A 17,229-nucleotide genomic window follows, 5' to 3' on the forward strand; every position below is an offset into this window, starting at 1 on the left:
CTTGACTAAGTTTGAAAATAAATCCTTGCTATTTCTAATCCAGTGTAATCTAATTGCAGTTGATGAGTAAAGAGTCTCCAGTCTCTGTTGGAAATGATGCTTACGTTGACCTTGATCGGCAGGTATCTAAGACTAGATGTTTATTTTTCTTCAATCACAGCACATCAATGGCCAGTGATTTTTATTTGTTAAAAACTCTATCTTGTCTTCTTTAACCATAAAATGGTTTTATGGGAAATTAGATCAGAAGTGGAAAAGTAAATTTCAGTGTTTTAAATGCTTTTGCTTTATAAATTGAGTTAACATATTTTGTGTATTTAAAGGAGAGAAACCCAGTCTGGAAAACAAGTTTAGCTGTATGGCACAGTACAGCAAAACTGTGGACTGGTACGGATCTTTGAGTATTGAAATAGGATAAAAAAATGTGCATTATTTGAGTAAAACTTTTTATGTCAGTTCCTACTCCAAATTCAGGTTAAAAAAAACCCTAAAGATCTGGCTTAAAAATCCTTGAAGAAGTCCTATGTTCTGTTCCAATATATTAGCAAAGTTTTCAAAGAGAATCCTTCCTTGTATGATATGTTTAAAGAAATCGCAGACCCCGTTTTTTTTTCACTTGCTTAACCTCATGGTAACACTGCCCTCTTCCTCTTTGGTTTGGGTGGTGAGGTTTTTTGTTGTTTCCTTTTGGTTTTGTTTTTTTTCTATTTGAGAAGTATAGTACAGTGGTGCTCCTTGTGTTCTTCATCATGCATTCTCTGCAGAACTATGTAAATTCTGGCAGGTGGAATTAATTTTTGTATGTCAACAGACTCTTGAGAAATAAACTAAAAAAAAAAAAAAAGTTACAGGGATGCTGTTTGAGAACCCATCTAAAATTCATCATATACAATAATACATAGCAATATCTCTATACACATAATATCATGTACCTGTTTTACAGGTCAGTTTTCTTGGTAGCTGTGGTTTTTTTTAACTGCATTTGAATTCAAACTTGCAACATATGTATGTTTGACCCTAATGTCTTTAAAGAGAAGTATCTGAGTATTTCCCACTGCTTACAAGATTTAGTGCCCTTTTTCAGAAGGGTCAGCTTTTCACTCACTATTGTTAGTTGTATTCCTGTTGTGCAGTAACAGTAACTTGCAGTGACTAGAGATATTTTACCCTAATTGTCCATTCCCTGTTTTCCACCTTTTGGTCCTTTCCTGTATCTGAAAAGCAGATTGAAAACTGCACTTAAAAAAATTATGCACTCCTTATGTCTGTAAAGAAAAGTGGTATTGACAGTTCTTTCAGTATGCAAAGCTGATGAGTTCTTTTGACCCAAGTTCTTCAGAAATTTTTAACTCAATTCATAGAATGTATTTTTGTAAGACCAAATATCACTTTTAGATATGTTTATATTTTACTGTCACGCAAACTGGAAAATAATCATTTCCGCTTCTTTACTATAAGAGCGGAATTGTCTTAGTTACCAGAAAGTTAATATATTACCTAAACGTGATGATAATTTTACAGTGACGTTCAGAATATTTCTAGACATTTCTGAGTGATGAAACTTGTTGTTTATCATAGCTGAAGAAAACTACAGAAGAATTAAATGAAGCACTAGCAACAAAAGAAGAAATTGCCCAGAGATGTCATGAGTTAGATATGCAGGTAGGTTTTCCATATTTTACTCATTAATTCTGAAGTGAGAAAAATGTGTTAACTGTTAGGCAGCTGAAAACAACACTTATAGTGTGGAAAAGTAATTTTTTTAAGAGGGAGATGAAAATCACACAGTAATTATTTTGCTTTAGTTGTGCTACCGGCTATGTTGCTAGCATTAGGGTTCATACTATCAAAACTTTTTGTATTCAGCTAAGAAGAGGTGGAGCTCTGTGATTTCAACCATGGTGTTAGAGAGCCAGTAAGAGCTCTGACTGTTTCAGTTAAGTGCTAAATCCCAGTCAGAACTTACTGTAGTGTGTCTGCTGTGTATGGGTTTAGATCAAGTCTTACTTTAAATCAAAGAGACTTCATCTGGAAGTGGGAGCTCCAGAAGGTATTGCCCTTGCAGCCCTACTTTGCAGTGTAAATCAGGCATTTGTCAGGTAGTTCAGTAACTGATGGAATTAATGAAACTGATGTGTGGTTGATTTTGATATATTTGATGCCTTAAACTCCTATGGAAGCATTCCTTCTGTTGAGATGTTCACATTCCCTCTCTTCCCCTCATGCTCCTACATGTTCATTCTATAATAAGTAATGTGCTTCAGCTGTTGTTTGAGTTGCAGCACTTTGAGCTCTTGCGCTACTGCCTGTTTTCACAACACTGCTGGAAATTGAGTCATATTTGGGACTGTGCTCTTTTTTCAGGTCCACTTGCAATTGGCCACTGAATTAAAAAAAAAAGGGGGGGGGGTGGAATATGGGAAGGGCACAGCCATCCTTTGGATATCCAATTTTGGATATTTTGTGTGATTGATAGCCAGTGTATTTTTGGAAATCATTTTAATAGCTTTACTGTGGAGGGCTTGTTTTAACTGTTTCTTGGGAAAGTATAGAGACTTTATTATAATGAGGTTGCCTTGTACAGTAACTCAAACTTTAGCTGTTTGTGAAAAATACAGTTAAAAATAGTTGCATTTTCTATGAGGTAAATCTGCCTCTAATGCTGTGATATGTTGGTTACATCACATACCAAATAGATACTTTACAGTATGTAACTTGTGAATGTACTTGTGAAATGTGATTATTGAAGTCTGTGTGTTTCAGTTTCTGGGTTGTGTTGAAACTTTAGTATGCAGATAGAAAAAAATAAACATTGCTCTCCATTGCTGGATAGTTCTCTTATTCCAGTTTGTTTTTAATTACAACAGGTTGCAGCCCTCCAGGAAGAGAAGAGCAGCTTGCTTGCTGAGAACCAGATTTTGATGGAACGCTTAAATCAGTCTGATTCTATTGAAGATCCCAACAGCCCGGCAGGTCGTAGACACTTGCAGCTACAGACACAACTAGAACAACTGCAAGAGGAAACATTCAGGTAAAAAACTATGCTTGATTAAGTGTTTTGCCGGTGCTAACAGAAATTACTTGCCTCTGGTTCTGCTATCAATTATGAGTTACTGTATGACCACCGTAGTAAACTTTTTAGTGATGAGTGTGTTATAATTTACTACTTTGCAAGTTCCAGCGTGAGAAAAGTGTGTTAATTTCTTAATACTGAACTGCTATGTATGTGTTACTCTCTGTTCTGTGTAATTATTCTGAATTGTGTGCAATTGTTTCCCCCATGATTTTCACAATCAGTGAGAACGAAAAGTAGCACACTGTTCTCTATGTGAATTATTCTGATTGTATTACTAAGGTGTAGAAATTCCTAGCTTAAAGTTTGCTATGGACAGTACTACAAGTGTTATTATTATACAGCAGTGTGTCCTTCTCAGATTTTGAAAATTGGAAGTTTGTGATTATACTCAAGTGATCTCTGCTCTTCATTTACATTTCCTCAACCCTTGGAAATACAGCTTGTCTTCAAATATCTTGGTTTGTTTAACTGTTTCTTTCATGTCCATAGAATGGTTTGAGTTGGAAAGGACCTTAAAGATCCTCTAGTTCCAACTCTCTTGCCATGGGCAAGGACACCTTCCACTAGACCAGGATGTTCAAGGCCCTGCCCATCGTGGCCTTCTATGGATGAGGCATCCACAACTTCCCTGGGAAGCCTGTTTCAGTGTCTACCACCCTCACTGTAAAGAGCTTCTTCCTAATATCCAGTCTAAATCTACACTCTTCCAGCTTAACGCCATTCCCCCTTGTCCTATTACTACAAATCCCTGTTAAAATAATCCCTTTCAGGCTTTTTTGTAGGCCCCCTTCAGGTACTGAAAGGCTGCTATAAGGTCTCCACAGAACCTTCTCTTCTCCAGGCCCAATTCTCAGCATGTCCCTATAGAGGGGAGGTGCTCCAGCCCACTGATCATCTTCACACCCTCCTTTGGACCCTGTCGAACAGTTCAATGTGCTTCTTGTGTTGGGAACCCCAGAACTGGATGCAGTTCTCCATGTGGGGTCTCACAAAAGCAGAGCAGAAGGGAAAAATCACCTCCTTCATCCTTATGGTCACACTTCTTTTGATGCAGCCCAGGATGTTATTTGCTTTCTGGGCTGTAAGTACACATTGCTGACTCATGTTGAGTTTTTCACCTACAAGGCACTGGGAGAGGCAGTGAAGAACTTGGGAGCACAAGCTGTCTTTTCATTGATCTTCCCAGTTAAAGGGAAGGGGATTTGAAAGGGCTGATAGAATTGGGAAAATCAATAAATGGTTGATGGAGTAGTGTCCTGGACAGGGTTTTGGATGTCTAAGCTGTGGAACTTACTTTGAGAAATCTGTTTTTCTGGGGGAGAAATCTGTTGTTCTGGAAGCTGACAGGGTACATCTTTCAGAGAAAGTGACAACCATCTTTGTCAATGAGCTTTCCAGTGTAGTGAGGAAGGCCTTTAATCTGGTGTCACTGGGGGAAGGCACATCAAGGCCAATGGCAAATAGGCTGCAGGCTGGGAACAGAGCCCCTGAAGTACAGAATAAGAGCCCCTGAACTGCAAGATAAAGGAACCCCAGTCAGTAAATGAGCTTCAGTGAAGGCCAAACTTAAATGCCTTTACATTAATGTTGTTTAAGCTTCTTGTGCTTATCATTTGTGACTGAAATGGTATTTCTTTCCACTGCCATTTTTTCTTTTATTTCTGCCCTTTTCTGGTTGCTGTTTTCTAATTCTTATGTCAACTGCCATGTAACTTCCCTTTTTTGCCTGTTTTACCATTTTTCCACTTGGTCTTGCTAAGCCTGTTTCCTGTGTGTTGATACACTATCTCCCTTAAGTTTCTTGAAAAATACTCAGTTTCTCTTTCACCGCAGCTAGAGCTTTATAATGTCGATTTGTGTGTATTTCTTCTCCAGCTCTACCTGACATGTACAGCTTAACTGATGCCCAGTGTGATACACTAGTTTTTCTTCCAGTCTTGCCTCTTTTTGTTCTTTGACAGTTACAGGTCTATCATGATCCAAATTTTTGTTGGATATGGTTTAGAAGATCTATTGCCTCTCTTGTCTCTAATCTTTTCTGGATTCTTCAATATTCTAGAATCCTTTATCTTTCCTGCCACCCCCATCCCTTCTCCCTCCCTTCCCATACCTACTTTTTGGATTGATTTTATTTTAATTTAAAATCAAAATCACAATAGGACTTCATGTTCCAGATAGTGTCATCTTAACATTAATTCAGAAATGTTTTGATATAAATTCTCGTGGCTATTCCCTTTGATCACTGCCAGTTTAAGGCAGCTTTTCCTGTTTATGCTGTATGACAGTATTTCAATTCAGAAACCTTGGTCTGAGTTTCTTTTCATGCTGGCTAGTTAACTAAATGTATAAGTTGATTCTTTAGAGGTACTGGGCAGGCACAGATAAGTAAGTGAATAATTAAAGCCAACTTGAAAGTCCTTCAGTATTTAGAATATTGGACCATCAGGTTATTATTGTTGAAGGTGTATAGGAGTTGAACAGATGAACAAAATCTTTGAATAAAGATGGCATGTTTAAACTCTGTCTCTAGATGTCTAAAGATGAAAAAAGGTAGAAATTTCTTCAAGAGCTTCCTTTGTGAAAAAATCACTATATCAGAAGAAAAAATCAGGGTTTTTCTTTGTGAGAATGTACCTTACCTGGTGATTTTCCAAACAAAAATATTGATATCAAATTGGGAGAATAAAAAAGGTCAGTTTGCTTCTACATTTTTGGATAAATACAATGGGCTGCCATTCACTGTGCCAGAAGGCTGTTTCATGTTTTTTTTTCTAGGAGGAGGAGGAAGACTCAAGCTGAGAATAATTTTCTGTTTGACTTGATTTCTACAGATTAGAAGCTGCCAAAGATGACTACCGAATACGCTGTGAAGAACTAGAAAAGGAAATTGCTGAGTTGAGACAACAAACAGAAGAGCTTACTACGTTGGCAGAGGAGGCTCAGTCTTTGAAGGATGAGATAGATGTACTCAGGTAAACTGTTCTGTTAACCTTTTTTGACTATTAATTTTTAATTTATATGATTCCTGTACTTAATGTTCATTAGTTTTTATTTATATAGTTTTTAATACTAAATATAAACACTTTGTCAGTGCAAAGGTTCCTTTAGATCCTTCAGTGAAGTAAGCAGAACACCATATAATTCTTCTTAAGTAAATTTGTTACTTACTAGTCACCAGAGGTTTGATGATAATAGGGGTTAATAGGGTGAGGCAGGCTTTTTTTACTACAGAAGATAATCCCTCAGTTGTAGCCTCTTGCTGCTATGCATTATTCAAAACAATTTTCCACTACCTGCTTGGATCACTCTTTCTAGCAAAGCTTATTTTAATATTACGTTTTCTAATCTCCAGCAACTTTCTTGCAAAGCTGCCTATCTTTACCTCCTCTGTGATTATATATGGAATAAGCCCATCAGGCTGCACATCAGTTATGTGGACTATTTGTGTGGGCAGCCTAGGTTCAAGGAGTAGTACCTTGCTTCATAGAGAGGTTCTGCTCTTCATTAGGGATTAAGGAGATTTAGCTTGCCTCAGTGTTCCACAAGTCTAACCATCAATTCAGTGGAGGATTCTCCAAATTTCGTAGGAAATTGAGTGTGTAAATCAGTCGGTTCTAAAATGAAACTGGGAACAGTAATAGTAGGAAGGGTGTGGGTGGCTAGGGGTAAATTGCTATCCTGGTAGTGGATTGAAAAGAACCTGAAATGCTATGAATGGAGGGAGCCTCGTGGCTTTGGGATTTGTGTTGGTTGGTTTGGTGAAGGTTTTTTTTCACTTGTGTGTGTGTGTTTGTTAGTTCTGTTTGGTTGTTGCTTGTTTGGGTTTTTTTGGTTGGTTGGTTTTGTTTTGGGTTTTGTTGTTGTTTTTGTTTGGTATGGTTTCTATTCTGGGGGTGTGGGGGGGTGTGTTTCTGAATAGATCAGGCCACAAAGCTGTTACAATGCTTTTATGTCACGAAGTATGTGCTGCCCAATATGATTTTATTCCTGGCTATCAATAAAAGAAATTGAAAGGTAGAAGATTTTTGTAAAACACTGAACTAAGGACTGATTTAGAATTGAAAAGAAATGGATGGGTGCAAAGGTGCTTTAGCTATTAAGATTGGGAGCAGATAAGTAGGCTGTACTAGGAAGAGTGATAGTCTCTAAAAGCTAACCTTCAGCAGCTGTTTGAGTTCACAAATAGTTACGGAGAGAAGCGGACAATTTGAAAGTGAAAAAATAAGTTACAGGAGGACAGGCTTGATTTCTTGTTCTTGCCAGGATGTCTCAGAATATCTTCTGCATTAATGCAAAATACTAAGAAAGCATCAAGGCATTTCATTTTGGCAGTTTTCAGAGTACAATTCTGATACCAATCTGTCCCTACAGGCATTCTTCTGATAAAGTAGCCAAGTTAGAAAGTCAGGTAGAGTCATACAAAAAGAAATTGGAAGACCTGGGTGATTTGCGAAGGCAAGTGAAGCTCTTAGAAGAGAAGAATACAATGTACATGCAAAATACTGTGAGCCTGGAAGAAGAACTAAGGAAGGCCAATGCTGCACGCAGTCAGCTGGAGACATACAAGAGACAGGTGAGAACAGACATACATCATCAATTTAACACTTCTCCATGCTGTTCAACACTTTCTCTTTATAACATTTTAAAAAGAAATTATGAACCAACAGATCTGTGTGTTTAGAAGACCTTCATGTTTTGTAGGCACTACCTTTATCATCCTTCCATGCAATTCTAATCATTATTTCAAGTTTACAATAGTTTGTCAGTAAGCAGTATTTCTTAACATTCAAAAAATCAACAGATGTTAAGATTTCTTTTTCTCAAATTATTCCTGATTCATATTCAGTAACGGGGCTTGAATTAGAGCCTCTTCTTTCAGAAAAAATACCCACTTCCAGCAGTGAGGAAGGTACCACATCTGAGGTAAGTTCTGTGATTAAATAACTTTTTTTTTTTAAGGTTCTAGTTTGTCTGATATATTTGAATTAGTCCAGTTATGAGGAGAGATGGGCACATATCATTCGTGTTGTTTAAATGCACACAGCAGAGTACAAAATGCTTCACCAGCACTTTCTGTGGAGTGAAAGGCATCTTTTTCTCTGGCTGATCAAAGTGCCATGTGATTCTGTTTCTGTAAAGGAGGAAGATGTGTTTAGTCTTCTCTCTGCTGTTACACTGCATTGATCTGACATCATTCAGGGATTCTTGTTACAGGGCCAGACTGTAGTTCATTAGGGTAATAGTGCCTGCTGTGTATTTCTTCCTGCTCATAAGCTCAAATGGTTATGGCGCAGGGGTCCCTATATGTCATCTTAAACAGAATAAAAATATGGAAACATCCTCTAATAACACTGCAGGCCTAGGAGCAATGTGTGTCCCTAAAGTCTTCATAGCTGTTTACATACAGTTGGCTGTCTTACAGGCCGCCTAGAGAGCTCATGGAGTTTTCATCTCTGGAGACTTTCAAAACCCACCTAGGCATGTTGCTGTGCAAGCTGGTCTAGGCAAACCTGGTTGCACAGAGAGGTTGGGCTAGATGATCTCCAGAGTTCCCTTCTGACTCCTACCTTTCTGCGGTGTCTTACTTACTAAGACAACTAGTTCTAGTCTCTCTGGGCTAGTTGTACATACAGTTCAAATGATTCCACCAGAAAAAAAACAACTTGGACAAGAAGAGTGCTGAAAGAAAGAAAATAATGGCCTTTCACATATGGCAACAAATATTTCATTCCATTGAAGAGCTGAGCATGCAATATAGTTGTCTGGGCCTTGACATCTGCATCTGATCATTCTTATTTCATCAGCAACAAGGACTGTGGAAGGAGCAGTCCTATCATTTGTGCTGCAAAAGGACTCCATCATTCCTCGTGTATTATGGGTAGCATTTCATGTCTGAGAAGCTGTTGATTTGTATAAAATTGTTCTACTGACTGAGACTGGAAGAAACCAAACCTCAGGTGTCTCATAACAGATTTCATCACCTAACCACAGTGCCTCAAAATGAACACACAATGTGTTTGCCTTCAGTTTCTCTAAAGTTGGGTGCCTTTTGAGACCTGCCTGTGAATCATGAGCTGACATAAAATCAGTTTCTGGGAATCCTAAACTGTGCTATGTGAATTGAGATTACAGAATTGTCAAGGTTGGAAGGGACCTCAAAGATCATCTAGTTCTAACCCCCAAAACATGGGGCAGGGACACCTTCCACTAGATCACGTTGCCCAGAGCCACATCCAGCCTGGCCTTAAAAACATCCAGCCTGGCCTTAAAAACATCCAGGGATGGGGCTTCTACTACCTCCATGGGCAACCTGTTCCAATGTCTCACCACCATTGTGGTGAAGAACTTCTTCCTGACATCTAATCTAAGTCGCCCTTCTTGCAGCTTGGATCCATTCCCCTTAGTCCTATCACTACCTGACACCATAAAAAGTCCCTCGCCACCTTTTTTTTTTGTAGGCCCCCTCCAGATATTGGAAAGCCACAACAAGGTCTCCTCAGGCATAAGGATCCTGATGTTTGTCACTGCTGAGCACTGGTGTGCCCCTGTAGTAGAATGTGTCTTGTTTGGTATGTGAAGGATCCAGTGCAATCCTACTTGTGATGATGCCATCAGAGGAGATATTTTTTTGGCTTAGAAGTTCTGCGCTGTGCAGGTGAAAGTGCAGGTGGAAGTTTATATTCTTCCAGTAACCTACAAGGAAATTGCATCTTCACCCCACACAGCAGTTTCAGTGAGATGAGGTTACTGGTGGTGTATTGTGTGGGGAGATGTAATAATATTTATTTAAGAGTTTTTGTTCACCGTTCTGAAACCAAACACATTTTCGAAGAAACTTTCTGTTGCAGCCTGAAGAATTGAAATGTGAAGATTCCAGGATTCTTTTTGTAATTTTAATTCAGCCCCTTTGTGCATGTGCATTCTGATATATATTTTTTAAAATGGTCTTGCTTTTCTTTGCTGCAAGATTTTTGCTTTGCACATTCCACATGTCAGAAACACTCAGTAAATGTGATGGCAGTTCGTTTTTAATTTTTTTCTTTTTAATATTCTGTTTCATCATGTAGTTGTATATCTTGTTGTACACTCCCAAGTTCTCATTCAAAACAAACCATTACTTTTGCATGAGTGATTACAAACATTAATGCATTTGTTTCCATGTGAAGTGAAAATATTCCTGTTTTGCAAGTGGGGGCACAATCACAAATCAAGACCTGTTTTTTTTTTTTTTCATACCTGCAGTTATTCTGACAGCCTCAGTGATCAATGTAACACGTGAGAAATTAAATATTTTTGTTCATAATATTTTGATTTTATTTTTAATCTTAAATTTCAGAAGTGGCAGGCTTGTGGGGTTTTTGTAGCCTTTAACTGAAGAACAGCAGCAAGGTCCCTTCTCTAAGACCATGCAGCGTTTTAGGCCTGGTGTTTCTTTTGCTACAGCTAGAGACACTGAAAATATTAGAAGTGCTAGGCAACCTTGATATAGGCATAGCTACTGCTTTACGTCAGAGAATAAGTTAATCACTTTCTAATCAAAAAGCCATGAAAAAGCTTTCTTATGAATTGCTTCGGAAGAAGCCATATGTATTTAGCTGAGTGTTCATTCAGCTTTTGTGTTTTCAGGTTAGTCTGTATTCAGTTGACTTGCTTCCATGCTTTCTGCATGAGCTTTACTGATGTTCTGGGAAGGAGACTTTGCTAGTAAAGGTCGAGAGTTTTGAAAAGGCAAAACTTCACCAATCATTTCTGCTCAGCTTTTAGATTTCTGCTTGTTTAATATTTAAAGTTCTTTATTGATATGTAGTTGAAAATATACATGTGACTTTGTTAGCAGTGTTTTGTACTGGAGTAAACTACTTATGAGCCTGTGGGTCAGTCTTTATATTAGTCCATTAAAAATGATTAGGAAAATCTCAGGTTACAATATGTCACCTGACTTCATAGACTTTTGTTGTGGAATTCTGAGTGAGGCCTGTGAAACAGTTAACAAAAGGTGTAGATAATTTGCCTTTAGAATGTTTTTGTTTTTCCTAGGCCTCTCAAAATGCAGGAGGATTTTTCTGCTTTTCCTAAGCTCTTAGATCTGTAGAACTACATAGTTGGGTTTTTTTTTCTGTAAACCATGGTTGGTCTTAAATTCTTGGGTTTAGATACTAAAAATATTTAACAGGTTTTGTTTCTTTTCTTTGTGCTAAGACCTAATATTTGAATACTGTTGATTTTGCTGAAACTCAGAATAACTGATAAAAGAAGGTTTTAGTATGTGCTGTAGGTAACTATTTCACTTGTTTACAATGTGGCTTGTGGTGCATGGTAATTGGCTACTTTGTCTTGTGTATTTTGATTTAATATTAATATTTGTAGACAAATTATTGATTCTTGTCCTCACAGGCAGTTGAACTACAAAACAGGTTATCTGAAGAATCCAAGAAAGCTGATAAATTAGATTATGAATGCAAACGACTGAAAGAAAAAGTAGACAGCCTCCAAAAAGAAAAAGATGTAAGTGCCAAGGTGTTATTTTTTTGGTAGTAGCAATAGCAACTTTGTGTCCTTGATAACACAGAGATACGGTAATTATAGTTAGCCATTTGCAGCAAGCTTTTTGAATTAGGAAGGCTATTTTCACAAAAGAGTTTTCTAATATTTGAATATAAGATCTTTTTTAAACCTAAAAACTGTACAGCGTGGAATTAAATGACTGTACAAAACCATATGCAACCCATTTTTAAGAAGAAAATCCTTCGCATTTGGGATTTGAAGTGATTTCTTGTTGTTCTACCATAAGAAGATCAATAAACATTCATGGGCATAATGTTTTCTGAAAAACTTTTTTAAATGGAATTTCTGCAGTGTCACTCTAGAGCTAGAGTCCTGTTGCATTTTTTCCCTAAACCATTCTTTGAGGTACCATCAGCACACTTCTTTTTGTGGAGCCAGGACTACTGTAGCAAGAGGCTTGGAAGTCACGCAGAGGGATGTGTTTGTTAAGAGAAATCTCACATTTTATGACAGCTTCTTTTGATCTACCTCGTACTGCCAACATGGAACAGACAGGATGGACACCAGTCTATTCCCTTTCTCTGTTACTTGCTGCTAGTGATTCTGTGGTTAATTCCTCTGGTCCTCTCCTGCCAAAATTTGATCCTTCAGACTTCTTTTGTACACTATTGTTTCTCATCAGGCTATTTTGGCTTGTTTCTTAGGAATGTGTATGCAGATGCCTCAAAAATACATCAAAGCAAGGCCAGCACTTTTGAGTTAGCGTTTTCTTAGACTTCTTTTCAGTATAAATCCGTGTATCCATCAGCCAAAGTCACGTTTCCTGACCAAGTATTTTCAAAATTTCTACGCCCTGCACTGGAATGGCACTTGAACTGAAAGTTTTCAGTTATTTTCTGTTTACAGGTCATTGATTTCCATATTTTATTAAATTTACAAACTATTGTGCACACTTGTGCTTGATATCACTTCCATGTGCCTTACCATTCAGGTTCAGATGCCTATAGTAACTGTATTTGTGCTGTGCTTTGGCTTTTTTTCCTGCTCTTTATTTAAAGTTTGTTGGTTTGTTTTTTTTTTTTTTTTAGTTTTGTTGTGTTTGACAATGGTAAGTTTGTGTCTGTGGCTTACCCATTGCTTTGGTAGACCATTTCATCTTGCACAAAGGATCTGAATTACAGGCCATGGTCACACAGTTTTCTGGTTCACCTCTTGGCAAATAGCATTTTTTGGGGACAGATGTTGTTTTCCAATGCATTCTTTCAGAAGGATATGCACCTATTGCAAGCAGATTACAGCTGAAGTATCTCAAGTTTTAATTAGAGGTTCACTAACTGTTACCTGCTCTTTCTGTTCCTTGTTGTCACATACAGATCAGTAAAGTTGTCCACCACAGATCACAAGCTATATAGTGGTATCTTGTTGGTTGTAGTTTGGAAACAATTAATGAAATTGATTTTGTCCATGTCTTTATGTTCTGGCAAAGCATGGTAGTTTTTTTTTTTTGATATCTTTAGCTACATAGCTTGGGATTTTACTTCTGTGGTGTGTTGTATGACAAGTACTTAGATAATCTGATGAGTTCACTTTGCAGTTTACAAATGAAGCACTAGATCTTTTTCTATTCATTAAAATATTCTGGCATTTGATTAATCAACTTGGTGTTTTCTGACAAATGGTAGCACACTGCACAATCTTTGCTTTCAGCAGACAAGTTTGAATACTCCTCTTTGACACTTTTTTCTGTAGTATTTATGTTAAAAGTAATCTCTTTTCACCTGCAGGTTTTTTGAAATTACTTGCAGTGCTAACAGAACGTACACTTCATTGAAATTGTTCTGATAATCTTGTTCTGGCTCTTGCACCAGAGTTCACCTCGCAGGAATTAGAAATATAGCCAAAGCTTCCTGTCACACCTCACCAAAATATTGTCTGTCAAAGTGATTCCAAGTCTTGGATCTGTTTGGGCTGAAATACAAAGTATGTTTGAATCAAACTGTTAGCTCCTTGCATTTCATCTTGCTATCAGCTGACACAACTCCATACCTGGAGAGGGACAAGGTCTGTTCTGGACCTTTTAGCAATACTGGACGTGCCTGATTTTGGAGCAGACTACAACCTGTATCTTTACAGAGTTGCGATTTATCCTTTTTTTTTTTTTTTTTTTTTTTTTTAATCATGGCAACCTTGTGGACAAAAATTTGCTGCTATCTGGAGATTCTGATTTTTTTTTTTTTTTTTTTTTTTTTTGCCAGAAGGTAACGTGTCAAATTGTGAAACTATTTGCCTGATATTACTAAAGAGCCTATCATCTAGATTCCACGGTAACAGTTCTTTCATTCTCATTGGACTGAACCTCAAGCAACGTGATTTTTTTTTCCCATAACTAGGATGCTGGTGAATAAGAAAACCAGTTCACATACAGTAGGAAGAAGATACGGAAATGCTCTCACACTTTCACTGTTGAAAGACAAACAATGAAGTTAATGCAGTTTGATTGTTATGTTGGCTGTTCTCATCTGTTTTTTACTTCTCTCCTGGCTTAATCTTGGTTTCTTGGTGAGGGAAAAATCTGCAGTCTCTTAATTCAGTTCCTTTTCCCTTGAAATTGGCCCCAGTGAGGGGGAAAAGGAGGATGGCTCAGTGGCCCTGCTGGGTGCTGTTTACTATCACTAATATCTTCATTTTCTAAGCTTGTAGCCTGATATTTTTACCCTAATAAGTGTAATACAGAGCAGCAGCCCTTGTAAAAAACACACAGTTCATGTGGAATATATAATAATTATGTTTATTCTGTTACTAAATAGACTGAGCTGCCTTGATTTGAAATAATCACTACAGCTGTTGAAAGCTGTACTTTTTGGCATAGAATTTGTAATACTAAGACTGATACTCATTCTCTTTCCAATTATCCAGAGATTAAGAACAGAAAGGGATTCTTTGAAAGAAACTATTGAAGAGCTTAGATGTGTACAAGCTCAGGAGGGTCAGCTCACCACAACAGGTAAAGGATAAATCCGAAAATTCATTGCATCTTTTCTAAAGTTTACAGGACTTCTCTGAAGAATATTGAATGTGCACAGAACAAGTTTACTGTTTATCTTGAAGGAGCTTAAAAAGCTGCTTCAACTGTTAATAACTTTATAAATATTTGAAAAATTCAAACAGCATTCAAATAATAAATTAACATTAGTCTTCTCTCCAGTGTGAATTTTTTACAATCTATTTCTGATTTGTGTAGCTACGTAATTTTCTTAAGACACTAAATTTTGTCAGGTGTGTATGGTGTTAAATGTGTTGCAGTTTGTAGTTCTTAGACAAGCTAATGAGTAGAAAATACACCACAAAATTACTTTGTCAGAATGGACACAAACAGAAATCAAAATTACTTTCCAAGTAAAATTGTGGTGCTCTGTCTGTCTTGCTGTAGCCCACGTTTGCGCCATTTTTCGTTGTCTAGCATTATTCCAAAACTGTAAGGTTCTAGCTCAGTGTTTCCTATCTGAAAGAAAGTTACTGGTCTACCTGCTAATTTTTTTTACTTTTCCTAATCCAGGATTGATGCCTCTGGGAAGACAAGAGCCTTCAGACAGCTTAGCAGCAGAAATTGTTACTCCTGAAATAAAGTAAGTTAATAGGAGCTTTGTTTTAGCAACCTTTACAACGTAACTATAGATAATTACTTAGTTTCCAGTGTTAGAAAGTTTCTAAAATTACTATTTGGGTTTCTGCACAACAGGAGCTGTTATGCTTAAGACTGAATTGAGTTGATCTCTCTTGAATTTGTATTGTGCTCAAAAAAAAAAAAAGAGAAACAAACAAAAAAACCCTTTTTATCCTCACATTGTGTCTCTTCCAGCAGAAAGTTCATATAACTGCAGCTTATGTGTGCATTAGGAGACAAAAATGTTTGTAATGACAATGAAGAGTTGTACAAGGTGGAAAAGTGACTAAAATTGAGAAAGGAAGAGTAGCTTGTAGATTCCATTTTGTATCATGGCAAATGTCTACGATATATTATGAGAAAGACCAGCACCTGCAGTGATGAAAATAATTGTATCTTAAAATGCTGCCACCTGCTGAGCTGTCCCAAATCTCACAGCCTGTCCCCATAGGGGAGGTGCTCCATTTCCTCTGGTTATCGTCATGGCCCTCCTCTGGACCCACTCCAGCAGTGTGATGCCCTTCTTGTGCTGAGAACACCAGAACTCATCACAGTACTCCAAGTGGGTTTTCACAAGAGCAGGGTAGAGGGTCAGAATTACCTCCTTCATCCTTCTGGTCACACTTCTTTTGCTGCAGCCCAGGGTACAGTTGGCCTTCTGTGCTGCAAGTGTACATTGCTGGCTTATGTTGGGTTTTTCATCAGCTGACATCCTTAAGTCCTTCCCCTCAAAACTGCTCTCAAGGCAGTCTTTGCCCAGCCTATTTTTGTGCTTGGGATTGCCCCAGCCCAGGTGTAGGACCTTGCACTTGGCCCACCTCTCAAGTCTGTCCAGGTCCCTCTGGATGGCATCCCTTACCTCCAATGTGTCAGCTGGACCACACAGCCAGGTGTCATCAGCAAGCTTGCTGAGAGGGCACTCAGTACCACTGTCCGTGTGGCTGTGACAATGGTGTTAAACAGCACTGGTCTTAGTTCTGACCCTTGAGGGATGCCACTTGTCACTGGTCTCCATTTGGACATTGAGCCATTGGATGCACCTCTCCAAGTGCAACCATCCAACCAATTCTTATCCAGCAAGTGGTCTACCCCTCAATTCCATGCTTTGCCAATTTGGTAACCAGGATATCATGCAGGACATTGTAAAGCATTTGACAAAGGTCCAAGTAGATCAGATCAGTTGTTTTCCCCTTATCCACTGATGCTGTAACTCCAGAAAGCTACTGATTTCATTCAGGCATGATTTGCCTTTGGTGAAGCCATGATGGTTACCACAAATTACCTCCTCTTCATTTTCCATATGCTTTAGCAAAGCCTTCAGGAGGATCTGCCCCATGATGTTGTCAGGCACAGAGGTGAGACTGACTGGCCTATAGTTTCCAGGGTCTTCCTTTTTCCCTTTTTGGAGATGGGGGAGGGTTATGTTTCCTCTTTGCCAGTCAGCAGGAACTTCACCAGATTGCCGTGACTTTTGTCAAATATGGTTTGGAACTTCATCTGCTAGTTCCCTCGGGACCCATAGGTGGAACTCATCAGGGCCCATGGAGTTGTGCACCTTCAGGTTCTTTAGATGGTCTTGAACGTGATTTTTACTAATAGTGGGTGGATCTTCCTTTTCTCACTGCCTACCTTTTTCTGGAGCAGTGGATGCAGAGCCCTTGCCAGTGAAGACTTAGGCAAAGTAGTCCTTGAGCAACTTAGCCTTCTCCATATACCATGTGACCAGGTCTCTATTTTTCCTTCTGAAGAGATCCCATATCTTCCCTAGGCTTCTTTTTGTCCCTGATGTACCTGAAGAAATTCTTCTTACTCCCTGCTATGAACCTATCAAGATTTAATTGCGTGTACTTTTGATTTCCTACCCTGATACCTGGCTGCTCAGAGAACTTATTTTAGTCCTCCCATGTGTCCTGTTCTGTTTCCGTTCCTTAGAGACTCTCCTTTTTTTGCCCAACTAATTCCAGGAGCACCTTATTCATCCATG

At 38.3% G+C, this 17,229-nt stretch overlaps 1 protein-coding gene across 1 annotated transcript in view; it reads left to right on the plus strand.

The window, feature by feature from the left end:
- The window catches only part of HOOK3 (hook microtubule tethering protein 3), a 102,661-nt gene that overhangs the window by 52,951 nt on the left and 32,481 nt on the right, over positions 1-17,229 (plus strand). The window contains exons 7-14 of the mRNA XM_054397959.1: positions 60-122; positions 1,579-1,662; positions 2,868-3,031; positions 5,908-6,048; positions 7,448-7,649; positions 11,471-11,581; positions 14,498-14,585; positions 15,138-15,207. Of these exons, the coding sequence (XP_054253934.1) occupies positions 60-122; positions 1,579-1,662; positions 2,868-3,031; positions 5,908-6,048; positions 7,448-7,649; positions 11,471-11,581; positions 14,498-14,585; positions 15,138-15,207 (923 nt within the window). The remainder of the gene's footprint in view (positions 1-59; positions 123-1,578; positions 1,663-2,867; positions 3,032-5,907; positions 6,049-7,447; positions 7,650-11,470; positions 11,582-14,497; positions 14,586-15,137; positions 15,208-17,229) is intronic.

This window comes from Indicator indicator, chromosome Z, assembly GCF_027791375.1.
Source record: "Indicator indicator isolate 239-I01 chromosome Z, UM_Iind_1.1, whole genome shotgun sequence".
Lineage (NCBI taxonomy): Eukaryota > Metazoa > Chordata > Aves > Piciformes > Indicatoridae > Indicator > Indicator indicator.